General features: G+C 32.9%; 2 protein-coding genes, 1 long non-coding RNA gene, 1 other non-coding gene and 1 pseudogene across 6 annotated transcripts; 4 read left to right on the forward strand and 1 right to left on the reverse strand.

Annotated features, from left to right (window-relative positions):
* The first annotated feature begins 1 nt into the window (after position 1).
* On the forward strand, positions 2-2087 carry AT5G07670 (RNI-like superfamily protein). The gene is made up of 2 exons (NM_120849.4): positions 2-1439; positions 1654-2087. The coding sequence occupies exons 1-2, from the start codon at positions 277-279 to the stop codon at positions 1919-1921; spliced, it is 1431 nt and encodes a 476-aa protein (NP_196384.2). The 5' UTR covers positions 2-276; the 3' UTR covers positions 1922-2087.
* Positions 2088-2118: 31 nt separating this feature from the next.
* Positions 2119-2191, reverse strand: AT5G07675. Its single transcript has one exon. It is a non-coding gene; the product is annotated as a tRNA-Ala (tRNA).
* Positions 2192-5650: 3459 nt separating this feature from the next.
* On the forward strand, positions 5651-7517 carry NAC080 (NAC domain containing protein 80). 2 transcript variants are annotated; one of them, NM_180458.1, is made up of 4 exons: positions 5839-5905; positions 5990-6137; positions 6256-6533; positions 6657-7355. In NM_180458.1, exons 2-4 carry the CDS (start codon positions 5990-5992, stop codon positions 7176-7178), a joined length of 948 nt encoding a protein of 315 aa, NP_850789.1. In that variant the 5' UTR covers positions 5839-5905; the 3' UTR covers positions 7179-7355. The 2 variants fall into 2 exon arrangements, with proteins under 2 accessions (NP_568182.2, NP_850789.1); NM_120850.4 differs by having other exon boundaries at positions 5651-6137; positions 6657-7517.
* A 2952-nt stretch (positions 7518-10469) lies between these two features.
* Positions 10470-10717, forward strand: AT5G01425. The gene has a single exon (NR_142505.1). It is a non-coding gene; the product is annotated as an other RNA (long non-coding RNA).
* Positions 10718-11294: 577 nt separating this feature from the next.
* AT5G07685 lies at positions 11295-13365 on the forward strand (annotated as a pseudogene; the record flags this gene model as incomplete). The annotated part of the gene is made up of 1 exon: positions 11295-13365.
* Between the last annotated feature and the right edge of the window lie 658 nt (positions 13366-14023).

Below are 14023 nucleotides of genomic sequence, written 5' to 3' on the forward strand. Positions count from 1 at the left end.
TATTCCTAGAAATCTAAACAGTTTCCAAAACGAAAGCTAACAAAAAGAGACCGAATCTTTCGTCTTTAGAGAGAGACAACAAAAATATCATTTTTTATAAACAAAATCTAAAATCCCTAAAAACAAAATTTTTGCTCTGTGAATGTAAAAGTTCTCTAGTTCCTCAAAGCTTCAAACTTTCCATTTCTATTGCAGAAATCCGTTAAAGCTCTTTCTCGGGAAAATCAAAACCGAGAAAAAACCTTCAAGAAACGTTGACGGAGAATGTGAAGTATCATGTCTTATAATACGGGGAAGGAGAGTAGTCCAGTTTCGCCATTGAAGAAGCGACGAGCAAGCTGGTCGGAACTTTGGGTTAACCATCACCACTTATTGTCTTCTTCGCCCCTTGATTTAGCCGCAAAGTTTCAGTCTTTGACTCCTCCTATCTCCAAATCCAAAACCCTACTTCCTGATTTCACGCTTCTCTTACCTGACCTCATTCTCATCAGAGTCATTCAGAAAATCCCTAATTCTCAACGGAAAAATCTCTCCTTGGTATGCAAGAGATGGTTTAGACTCCATGGTCGTCTTGTACGGTCTTTTAAGGTTTCGGATTGGGAATTTCTATCGTCTGGTCGGCTGATTTCGAGGTTTCCCAATCTGGAGACTGTTGATTTGGTCAGTGGGTGTTTAATTTCGCCGCCAAATTTAGGTATTTTAGTTAACCACAGGATAGTTTCGTTTACTGTTGGTGTAGGGTCTTATCAGAGTTGGAGTTTCTTTGAGGAGAATTTGTTGTCTGTTGAATTAGTTGAGAGAGGGCTAAAAGCACTTGCTGGTGGTTGCTCTAATCTCCGGAAACTCGTAGTGACGAATACTAGTGAATTAGGGTTGTTGAATGTAGCTGAAGAGTGTTCCAGGTTGCAAGAACTCGAATTGCACAAGTGTTCTGATAGTGTTTTGCTTGGCATTGGTGCGTTTGAGAATCTGCAGATCTTGAGATTGGTTGGGAATGTCGATGGTTTGTATAACTCTTTGGTTTCGGATATCGGATTGATGATTTTGGCTCAAGGGTGTAAGAGACTGGTGAAGCTTGAGCTTGTTGGATGTGAGGGAGGATTTGACGGGATTAAAGAGATAGGTGAGTGTTGTCAAATGCTTGAGGAACTCACTGTTTGTGATAATAAGATGGAGTCGGGTTGGCTTGGAGGTCTTCGATATTGTGAGAATCTCAAGACTCTGAAACTCGTTTCTTGTAAAAAGATCGATAATGATCCAGATGAGTCCTTGAGTTGTTGTTGTCCTGCTCTCGAGCGATTGCAGTTGGAGAAGTGTCAGTTAAGAGATAAGAATACCGTAAAGGCTTTGTTTAAAATGTGTGAAGCAGCGAGAGAGATTGTTTTCCAAGATTGTTGGGGATTGGATAATGATATATTCAGCTTGGCAATGGCTTTCGGGTACTAAAAACTTTATCTCTCCCTTTTGTGCGGTTGAGGCTTGATAATAGTTAACTGAACTGCATTCTGGTTTTGTAGCACTATATGAATCTCTAGGAACAATGTGATCTTTAAAAAGTTGTAGCCAATTTCATTGCTACTAGTATAAGATCTTGTCGATAATTTTTAAAAAGTTCAAATCTTTTGCCAATTTCATTGTTTGTTGGGTTTGCAGGAGAGTGAAGCTGTTGTATCTAGAAGGATGCTCATTGCTAACAACATCAGGTCTAGAATCCGTGATTCTACATTGGCACGAGCTCGAACATCTGAAAGTAGTTTCATGCAAGAACATAAAAGATTCAGAAGTCTCTCCTTCGCTGTCAGCTCTGTTCTCAGCATTAGTAGAATTGCAGTGGAGACCAGACACCAGATCCCATCTCTCTTCAAGCCTTACAGGGACCGGAATTGGGGAAAAAGGTGGGAAATTTTTCAAGAAAACATGAATACTTAACACTTCGCAACTCTTTCTTCAATGTTGTTTTTTGAAAGTTTCTTAGGTTCTCTTTCTTTGTTTCTTCTCGTTGAACAATGTAGCAATTACTGTAAATTCTACTTTTTATCCATTCTCTGTTTCATAGATTCATAGATTGATGAGAGACTTGACCCCAAAAAAAAAAAAAAAAATTAATTGGAGGAAAAATGGAGATGCGGGGTATCGATCCCCGTACCTCTCGCATGCTAAGCGAGCGCTCTACCATCTGAGCTACATCCCCTTTTGATATCTTATTATATCTTAAGACATCAAGAACGATTTTATCAAATATTATTGTTATTGGATGTTGAAGTATTCACAAATAATTAACTAGTGATATATAGAAGTATTTTCAAACATTTTTCTTACTAGAAATAGATCATTCATTGCATGTTAAGGAATAATTTTAAATGATTATGTATAAAAAAATAATAGTGATAATTCAGGTGATTTAAACGACCTGGAAGTTTTTTTTTCCTAAAATCAATTACACTATATACTCCACATTATCAATCCTCAAATAATTACAGATTTAATTAGTGAAATATATATTTTTGTGTATGTGTGTGTGTTGCCCAATTGAGAAAAATGTACATGTGGGGTCCGGTTTCATACAATATTGCCTAATTAGGCCAGTAAACAATAAAAAAGTGTTACAACTTAAATTAGGTTTTCTTAAGTGGTTTAGGTTCATCCATATATACACATATATCTTTATTTTCTTTCGTTTTACACCAAGAATCTCACATGGGCCGGCTTTGTTCCATTCTACGTGATTTTCATTTTAAGTAGTAATAATAGTGTGGAGTTTCTTATATATATTTTATAAAAACAATAATAATATGGAGTTTTCAAATAAATTTGTTTGTGTTACTATTTGCAATTTGTGCATGTGATATACTAATGTACCAGACAACATTTTAAAAAAAAAATTTGTTCGTCATGTGTATTTGATTTATTAAACATGTTCTAATAAAGGGTTGCAAGTTTCCTTTTAAGAAAAAGTTAACTAACTACAATTTCTAGTCTTCTTTAGTTGTTAATAAGGCCAGTCATAATTCCGATATCCATATATATGTTAGCAAGAAGCATTTTACTAGCATAAGTTAGTTTCGTTAGATAAAAGTTTGAAGAGGTCTACACAATAAAACTAGGTTAAGAAAAAAATGACACACACATATATAGTAACAATGTTCTTTTCTGTTACTTAACCTGCATAATCACAGACAAAACATTTTTGGGACCTGAGACATAACATATATATAGCTTTATATTCCAGTTGAACTCGATAACAAGTTATTTTCTTCCAACCAATTGAATTAATCTCGCTTGCTAAGAACAATATCGTTTATACTTAACACTCATTCAATGATCAGTAAGACTTGAATCTAGGTCATCCATTTAACTCTTTTAAGTATCATTTTTCTTTATTACACTCTTTTGTGTGTGTGTTTTTCAATGTACAAGATGCGTAGAGGAGTTTGTCTAATCTTACATCGTTAGTTTTGCCATCTCGTTCACATCACTGTACTGTACGGCCATTTTTCTATCTTTCTCAGTATTCGAAGAAATGCACCCCAAAAAAAGGCTACCTTCTTAATTGACCCTATTAGCCACTAAGAGACAACCACGCAACTGGAGACCAGTACTTAACCAACAAGGTCAACTATCGCTTCATTGATAATTACGTAGTTAGCTTTCATCCACGACACGTGGTTATTTATAATTGGATATAGCTGGCACCTAAGTTTTTTTATGTGTGATTAAAACTCGGAATGGACAAGTTGACTATGCTAATGACTGGCAGTCTTTGGGATTGCTCGAGAAACAGCCAGACACGTGGTCTTGTCTTATTAGATCTATTTCCTCAAATAGAAATATTAGTCGCTATCTTACTAACCTAATTTGCAACATTTTCTATAAGTAGAATTTTAATTTATTAGACGACCAAATCTTATTGGATCAGTTATTTGCTCACCCCACAATTTAATATGATTTTATTGATTACAATATTATCCTCTAATCCACTATTCGGACAAACAAATTTGTCATTACTGCTGGCTTGAAATTGGAAGAAGATGAATATTAGAGCTTTTCTTTAAGATCATAGGGAATTTCACTAATATAGAAAAAAGGATGTCTATTACGATAGGTACTTACTTTAACGGGGTAAACTATTTTATAGTAAAATAACATTGAAAGTTAAACCTAAACGTATATTTTTCCCTTTTTACTACGTCTAGATAGATAAGTGTTTGTATTTTCGCCGAGTCTGCATTTGCATTCTCATTTGGCACCTCAATATCTGGTTAATTAAATAAACATATTCTTTCTTTTCGTTTGAGGGTACGTATAGGTCACTAAGTAGAGCTAATACCTTTGAAGTTACTATTTGAAATTTTAGTGTTTAATGGAAGCACTGCCTCACCTTGACACCCTTGTGCTTAACAAATATATGGCCGCTCTAGTGTAGCTATGTGTATATGTAATGTAATCACATGCATATAGCAATATGTAAATTATGCTTTTACCAAAAAAAGTGAAAGAGGTAAATTATAGATACCAATATGGCTTTAATGTAGCTATGTGTATATGTAATTAAACATATAGATATACATGTAGTTTTAGTTTCAAACATTGATTAAAATCACAGTTTGTAGTTGCCATTAATGGATGTAAATTATTTATTAGTTCGTCGTTTTTTGTGACTTGGATTAGTTATATTGTTGGTAGATTTACTAATTTTCTATTTTATTTTAGACCATTTGACTTTTGAATAAGTAATTAAGTAGAATAGGACTATCACCTAAAATATTATCAGACCAACGAACTATTTAAAGCATTTAATTTATATAAAAATAATCAGAATATTAAGAACAGAATTAATTAATTAAATGCTGTAAAAAGAATTTAATTAAACTAAATTAGCTTAGAATCAATAAAAGAAATGATTATAAGGTCTCATTGTGGTCGAGAGTTTTCTACTAAATAATTATATCCTTAGTAAAATAACACATTTTTGATAAATAAGGAAACAAATTAAAGAAGAACCAATAAGAGTACAGAACACCATTTGTTAAACCTAGTTCATGCCTTCCTGACACCACTATTGGGAAGAAGATAGTTAGTATACTATTTAAAACTAATTAATACTACATTAAAAATTGACAAAAGAAAAATCCTACTAAATAATAGTATAACTAGTAAATCGAGTATTTGTGTTGAGTCATCAGAATTTCAACATTTAATTACTTGTAATGACATGCACATACCTCTTTATTTAAGTTTTTAAAATAAATGAATTGATTAATACCAAAAACGGCCATTTTAATAACTCCCTGAAATCATATATACTTCTTCGCCGTTATTCATTCATTGTGTGTAGCTTAACGAACGAAATATATTTGGGTAATTCACTATATTACTATTTTCATTATACCGTTAATTGATTATAACTAGTCACCGCGTTAGATTCAAAGAACCTAAATTAAACAAATCTATTTCTATTTTTTTTATCCGAATATAGTTTTATTAATTATTTCTAATTACAATTTTTATTTTTATTTTAAATGAGCAGAAAAAGGTTTCTTTCTTTTCAAAAAGGGAAAGTGCAAAACAACCTAGCCAAGTTGCGTTACACACTACGTATCTTTCTCCTCTCACAGAATATATATATTTTTAATTTAATACATGAATCAAATTTGTATGATGAAAAACGATCATTTTCGTCAAAAAATTCCACCTTTCTAGTTCCTCTGCGTCTCCTTAATCTCTCTCCCTAACTTCTCTTTCACCTTTACTCTCTCTATCTCTCTTACATATATCTATATATATTCCCTGAACCCATCTCTTGAAAACATTCAAGATCAAATCTTTCTCGATCTATTCAAAGAAAAACTATTTAAGAAACATATGTTTTGGATCAAGTAAGGGTTTGATCTTGTACCGGAATCAGGTTTTTGCTTTTCTTCTAGGGTTTAAGGTTATTTAAAAACAGATGGAAACTTTCGGTGTGTTTCACAAGGAAGATGATGAGCAGATGGATTTGCCTCCTGGTTTTAGGTTTCATCCAACAGACGAAGAACTCATAACCCACTATCTCCACAAGAAGGTTCTTGACCTTGGTTTCTCGGCTAAAGCTATTGGTGAGGTTGATTTGAACAAAGCTGAGCCATGGGAGTTGCCATGTAGGTTTTAAAAAAAAACATAATTTAGCAACACACATCCCCCCATGTCTAAATTCAAACAAGGTTTTGAAGTCTAATGAGTTCTGTTTTTTGGTGTTTTTTGTTTTTTGTTAAACAGATAAAGCAAAAATTGGTGAGAAAGAATGGTACTTTTTCTGTGTGAGGGATAGAAAGTATCCGACTGGTCTGAGGACTAACCGAGCAACTCAAGCCGGTTATTGGAAGGCGACAGGGAAGGATAAAGAGATCTTCCGAGGCAAATCGCTTGTTGGTATGAAGAAAACACTTGTTTTCTACAGAGGAAGAGCTCCTAAAGGCCAGAAAACAAATTGGGTGATGCATGAGTATAGGCTAGATGGAAAACTCTCTGCTCACAACTTGCCTAAAACCGCTAAGGTCAAATAAAAACAATCCAAGCTTTGCTCTGTTTCTTGCTCTGTTTTACAACTCTGTTTTTGTTTTGTTTTGTTTTTTTTTCCATTTGTTTGATAATTTTTGGGGTTTGGTTCCATTTGGCAGAATGAATGGGTGATCTGCAGGGTATTTCATAAAACTGCTGGAGGTAAGAAGATCCCGATTTCGACGTTAATCCGAATCGGTTCTTACGGAACCGGGTCTAGTTTACCACCTTTAACTGATTCTTCACCATACAACGACAAAACCAAGACCGAACCAGTTTACGTGCCCTGCTTCTCCAACCAAGCTGAAACTAGAGGAACAATACTCAATTGCTTCAGCAACCCTTCCCTTAGCTCCATCCAACCAGATTTTCTCCAGATGATTCCACTCTACCAACCTCAATCTCTCAACATTTCCGAGAGTTCCAATCCGGTTCTTACGCAAGAACAATCAGTTTTACAAGCGATGATGGAAAACAACAGAAGGCAGAACTTCAAAACATTGAGCATCTCGCAAGAAACCGGGGTTTCGAACACCGATAACTCATCGGTTTTTGAATTTGGGAGGAAGCGATTTGATCATCAAGAAGTTCCATCTCCCTCTTCCGGTCCGGTTGATCTTGAACCTTTCTGGAATTACTGAAGATTCAGAACCTGAAAAGTCTATTAATTTAGGTCACAAGTAAGAAAATCTTTGCAAAGTTTTATCCTTTTAGCGTGGTGTGCTAAGCTTGTATAGATTATTGACACTACTTCCTGTATTAGTGTTTTATATTATTATATTCAACTAAAGTTAATATTAGAGAGGATAAAATGAAGCAACTAAATTCGAAATATTTTTTCTTGAAATTTTTGTTAATGCATTGTGGTGGGTTATTTGTAGCAATTACTCAATTATATGATGTCTTTTGTGATAAACATCCCTGATATACATTAAAAGAGTTGACGAGAAATGATATAGAAAACAAATTTTATAGACGAGAAAAGTAATGTTAATGTGGCTTCTTAGACTTAATTAAATTATAAGATTTCTTTTTGTTGATTGTTTTACGTTTGAGTACAGGAAACACATATTTTTAAATTTCAGAATATTTTTAAAAATAGTTACAAATATAGAAGGATGGGGATAATTTCAGCTATCTGAATTTAATTTATCATAGTGTAATACATACGATATTCAAATATGTTGAAACTTAAAAAAAATCCAGAAAATGTTTTTTTTTTTCACATCGTCATAACGCTAAAGATTAGTCTCCAACTTCGATTCATCATAAATATTAGAACCAAGCCAAGACATAACGAACCATATCGTTTTACACATATGTGACTGGCGACGAGACATGACGAACAAATCCTTCGAAGAAAAAAAAAAAAAAACATCATCACACCACCATATTCACTTGTATGTTTCAGTAGTTTCTCATAAATAAAAGTCTAAATGTCATTTATCTATGAAGATCCATCCTAAATCGACCATCTAATTCACTGGTAGAATCCAAGTCATTCATGTTACTTTCTTAATAGTTATGTTTTTCGTTCCTTCTTGATTTATTTCATTTCTTCCATGAAGATCCTTATTCCGTTATAAAGTTGTTACGCATGATGTATGAAACGTATATAAATTAATAAATTATAGAACATAATACAGAACATCTGTTAATACACCTTTTAACTTGTTATGTCAATGTTATACTGAAGTCTATACAGTTTGACTAAGAATGGTTTACATTTTAATCGGTTATCACTTATCACTTATATACAACAAAAATCGGCGCATTAGTCGAGTCTAAAATAAGATAACGATCAATAAAGCTTGAAAGACTTCCTCAATCTTAAACCAAAAAGAAACTAAACAGACTTCCGTAAAAAAAATTAGTTTTTGAAGAGAAATTTATGGTATAACCAAAACGAACTAGGACACGTGTTAAAAATGATATACTATATAAAAGGATCAATTTGAGTTCCACACAACATCTTTTTAACAATTTTTAACTTTCTTTTACCTTTTATATATATTTTCTTTTTGCAATGATATCTTTCTAACCATTATATACGAAAACTATGTGAAAAACTGGTATAATTCTGATTTCATAAAAAATTTGTTCACTTTTTCACATTCAGATTTCAGATAAAGTAGTAGTCTTGTTCTTTTTTGAAAAACTATAAGAAAGAAAGTAGTTTTATTCTATGTTCTAACAATTATTGCACATTTGCACCAATGGTAAAACTCGTTTTGAATAACATATAACTCGATTGGTGATTACATTAAAATAAACCGGAATTATTTGGCGGTTATGAAGAAAGAAGTTAGATGCGGACCATGCGGTAAGTGATGACGATATACTGATATAGTATGGATGGTAGAAGACATCTTTAAGAAGTGTTTCCGAATAATAATATTTTGGCGACTGAATATTAAATTAAGAAAAATACATAAAGTAACAAATATAAATAATTTAATAAATAGGATAAATATGTATGAATAAAACAGATATGAATACATTTGGATTTAAAGAGATAAAAGAAATACTATTTATATTCTTGCGGTAACTATATTAATAATGACTTAATCTCTTACTGATTAGGTTTTCTGTTCTTAATTAGTCCAAGTTTTATAAGAAAATAAACTGTTTCGAAAAAAATATATTTAAAGGTTTTATTATTTATTGATGATGAAATGTAAACTTTTTTTTAAAAATAGTTACATATTATTTATTCAGAATTATATATAATTATTGAACACAAAAATTGATATATTATAATCAATTTTAATATGGTGCATTAATGAAAGGAGTAGACGTTAATTTTTGTTTTGCTCATTTTGAAGTTTTGGATAAGAATAAAACCAAAGTCGATAACTTTGGTTACTTTTAACAGTTAGATTCCGAACACCCGAAACTACTCGTATTAAATTTTGTATTATTGCTAATTTCGGATTAGTATAAATTTCAGTATTGGAAATCTCACCTCAGTTAATTACGGATTTCACATGGATACGTATTCCCACGTGTCGTATTCGTTGTAATTACTCGCCACTTTATTTCAACTTTTTCTTACTGGTTTGTTTAGTTCCCACTTTATAAAGACAATTACTTGTCCTTCATTATTCCTGTTTAATAATTTGGGGAATTCAAGATATATGAAGTACCATAGTATCTAAATTTGCTAAGTTTATTCTAAAAATCAAATAATATAACTAAAATGACAAGTCTTGAGATATTTAATTACTGTTAAATTTGTATTTATAAAATGTACATGATATATATATATATATATATATATGTTATTTTGGGAAATATACGGTGTGTTGACTGTTGAGTTTTAAATTTTAATTATCATAGCCACGTGACTTGATTTCTCGATAATCACTAAAATGGGCCGTAAGATAATCAGAATCTGACTTAAACTCAAAACATATATGGGCCTATTTGATCTAATAGTCACAATGGGTTAGGTTTTTCGGAGAATCTTCGTTTTTGTTTTGTTGTAAATTCTTTTGTTCACGTCGTTTAGTTTAATTTTCACACTTCACACATGGGTGTGATTGGCAAAACTTTTAAATAATGACATCAGATAATAAATAATATACTTAAATTGACATTATCGTAAAAATCGCTAAATTATTGTGATTAGTTCTACCATTTTAATTTAATATAATTGGCTAAACATTTCTTTTTTTTTTTCTTAACAACAAAGATTTATCATGAAAGTTTGAAGCCCATGGTAATGCATCAATAATACTATATTAAACTACTATGCCACATTTTCAGGTCATATAAAAACAAAAGAATTATTTTATCACAAAAACCCGGAGCGACCACACCGACCATAATTTAAACAAACATTTACAGCCAAAACCTAATATTTAAAAGAATAGTGACATTGGGTCCACGATAGAGTGAATATAAATATGGTCTACACTATTATCAGTTAGCTATGTGTTGCTGCATGCATACGAATTCTGTTCCGAAAAATAAATCATGCAATCAAACAGTACAACACTTCAATTATTGGGACTTTTTGTGTCAATTAGAGGAAGATAATGATAACACACAATTACTGGCCACCGAAGGTACGACGAAGAATGCTTATTCCAATCGAAAATCATCTTCTATTTTTTGGGCTTTGATGTTTCGTTTCTTGAAGTCAGGGGCGGATCTATTCTAAGAAGGCAGTAGGAGTGGACTGACTCTACAAATAATTACGAGAGTTTATGCATTTTGTCATCATTTTCTTACGTTAGTAAAAGTCATTTTCCATTCAATCATTCATCTTAAAAGATTATCCTAAAGTTCAATAATGTTTATGAAAGCATGAGATTCTTTTTAAAGTTTTTATTTTATTTTTAAATACACTTCAACAAAATTTTGATTTGAAAAACAAAAAAAAAAGTTGTAGTGCATGAAAAACTTTGAGGGAAGTTGATAGCATCATCATCAATAAGCTGAAAAGATCCTAATTAATCGGAAAAACTCATTGGATTTTCTTAACATACTATATTACTATACTATAAGGTACTATAAAATAATATATATACTAAAAAGGAGGATCATTGAATTCTTAATCATCATTAGTATTAAGCTTATATGAGAGTTAGTTATAGTTTGTTACTTTACTCTCATATTATATATACTCTTGTAATGTTTACTTTGTTCATTAATGAGAAATATACTTTACATTTGATAAAGTTAATATGGTATCAGAGCAAAGAAAAATTGTTTTCTCATTCACTTTCTCGAGAAAGTTCTAACAACCAATTTTCCAGGAAAAATTCACCAAATTCATCGTCTTCTTCATCATCTTCTTCCATTTTTTCTGCTTTTGTCTTCAAATCGTCATCATCAACGACGATTCTCACATTATCATCTTCATCCATCATCATTTCGCAGCTCAATTTGCTGTTATCTTCAATCGATAAGCAACATCAAGCTTTCGATCTTTCCTTCAATTCATCTCTACATCACAATCATCGCGATTCACATTGAATCTTCTTCCGCTTTCATTCACTTCATCGATCTGGATTTGGTTGTTACTTCTTGAACTTACTCGATTCTTTGATTCTTTCATTGAATAATGGCAGGCTAAAACGATCATCTAAAGCTCCAAGTTACTTATCGGATTACCATTGTTCTCTCATACACACCAATCCTACACCAAAGGTCATTACTACTCCTTATCCTCTTTCTTCTTTCCTTTCATATGCTCAGATAAAGCCCACCTACCAAAATTTTGTGCTTTCTATTTCGGTTGAGACAGAACCAAAAACATTTAAAGAAGTCATAGCATCTGTTCAGTGGACTATGGCTATGAATGTGGAACTAGGTGTTATGGAACTTAATAAGACTTGGAGTGTAGTTTCTTTACCACCAAATAAGAATGTAGTTGGGTGTAAATGGGTATATACTATTGAGTACAATGCAGATGGCTCTATAGAACGATATAAAGCACGGTTGGTTGCTAAAGGTTTCACACAACAGGAAGGAGTAGACTACTTTGATACTTTCTCCCCTGTGGCTAAGCTTGCTAGTGTGAAATTAGTTCTAGGATTAGTAGCTAGAAAAGGATGGAGTACGACTCAAATGGATGTCACAAATGCATTTTTGCATAGTGACCTAGAAGAAGAAATTTATATGAGTCTTGCTCAAGGATACACACCATCTTCAGGATCTTTACCACCAAATCCAGTTTGCAGACTTCATAAATCCATATATGGATTGAAACAAGCTTCACGACAATGGTATAAGTGCTTGTCTCAGACTTTACTTGATGATGGCTTTCAACAATCTTATGTGGATAACACGTTGTTTGTTAAGATCACATCCACTGCTATTGTGGCTATGTTGATATATGTGGATGATATCTTGATTGTGAGTAATAATGATGAAGTTGTTTGTGCTGTGAAGAGTGTTCTGGCTGCAAGGTATAAGATCAAGGATTTGGGTCCAGCAAAGTTTTTTCTTGGCTTGGAGATAGCAAGGAACTCTGATGGTATTTCGATATGTCAGAGAAAGTATTGTTTGGATTTGTTGGCTAATTCTGGTCTATTAGGATGCAAGCCTAAATCAGTGCCTATGGATCCGAAGGTGGTTCTTACGAAGGATTTAGGTACTTTACTTGAAGATGGAAGACCTTACAGAGAATTGATTGGGAGGTTACTGTATCTTTGTGTTACAAGACCGGACATTACATTTGCAGTCCATAATCTCAGTCAATTCTTATCTTGCCCAACGAATGTTCATTTGCATGCGGCACATCAGGTTTTGAAATACCTAAAGAACAATCCAGGTCAAGGTTTGTTTTCCTCTGCAGGAACAGAATTGTACTTAAATGGCTTTGCTGATGCTGATTGGGGAACATGCTTGGACTCCAGAAGATCAGTAAGTGGTGTGTGTGTATTTCTTGGCACTTCTCTGATTACTTGGAAATCTAAAAAGCAGGAAGTAGCCAGTGGAAGTAGCACAGAAGCAGAGTACAGGAGTATGGCAGTAGCGACTAAGGAATTGTTGTGGTTAGCTCAAATGCTGAAAGACTTACATGTGGAGATGGAGTTTCAGGTTAAGCTCTTTTGCGATAATAAATCGGCTATGCATATTGCAAATAACTCGGTGTTCCATGAGCGAACTAAACATGTTGAAATCGACTGTCATACTACACGAGATAGAGTCAAGAATGGCTTCTTGAAGGTTCTTCATGTTGATACAGAGAACCAACTTGCTGATATTCTGACTAAGGCGCTTCAACCAGGTCCATTTCGGTCTATCCTTGGTCGTCTATCAGTGTCAAGCCTCTTCCTTCCTCAAAAAGGTCAAGCTATACAGGATTCGGCTTGAGGGGGGTGTATTAAGCCTATATGAGAGTTAGTTATAGTTTGTTACTTTACTCTCATACTATATATACTCTTGTAATGTTTACTTTGTTCATTAATGAGAAATATACTTTGCATTTGATAAAGTTAATAATTAGCAATAGACGAGTGGGAGAACCACATGAACCTTTCATATGAGAGTGTCAATGGGCCTGTCATTGTTGCCTCTGTCCTTAGGCCCCACTTTTCCATCATTTCTTCACTTTGTTTTGTAGTTAAAAATATATATTATGTTTCTTTCCATCAAAAATTGTTACTGCTTTAGTTCTATGGGTCTATTTATCTAGGTCCACTATGATTCTTATATATATTTCCTTATCTACATGTCCACTATCAATCATTGTAATTAATTCTATCAGGCCCTTTGTTATTCCGAAAAAGAAGTGTAAAATCTACCGAATAACTTATGTTATGATGAATGGGAGGGGGAGTCAGCTTTGAAATCGTATACTGATCTTGTGTATCACAAATTCACAATAACTTATTAGATCTTTGATTTTATTCACAATGGTATTAAAAACTATTGTTTAAGTGAATAATTTGAGGTGTCAAAAAAAAAAAGTGAATAATTTGAATGATTGGCTCAATATCAAGCCCAATGATCAAGACCTCGTCTCTCCATT

The sequence above is a fragment of the Arabidopsis thaliana genome, chromosome 5, assembly GCF_000001735.4.
Source record: "Arabidopsis thaliana chromosome 5, partial sequence".
Classification (NCBI taxonomy): Eukaryota; Viridiplantae; Streptophyta; class Magnoliopsida; order Brassicales; family Brassicaceae; genus Arabidopsis; species Arabidopsis thaliana.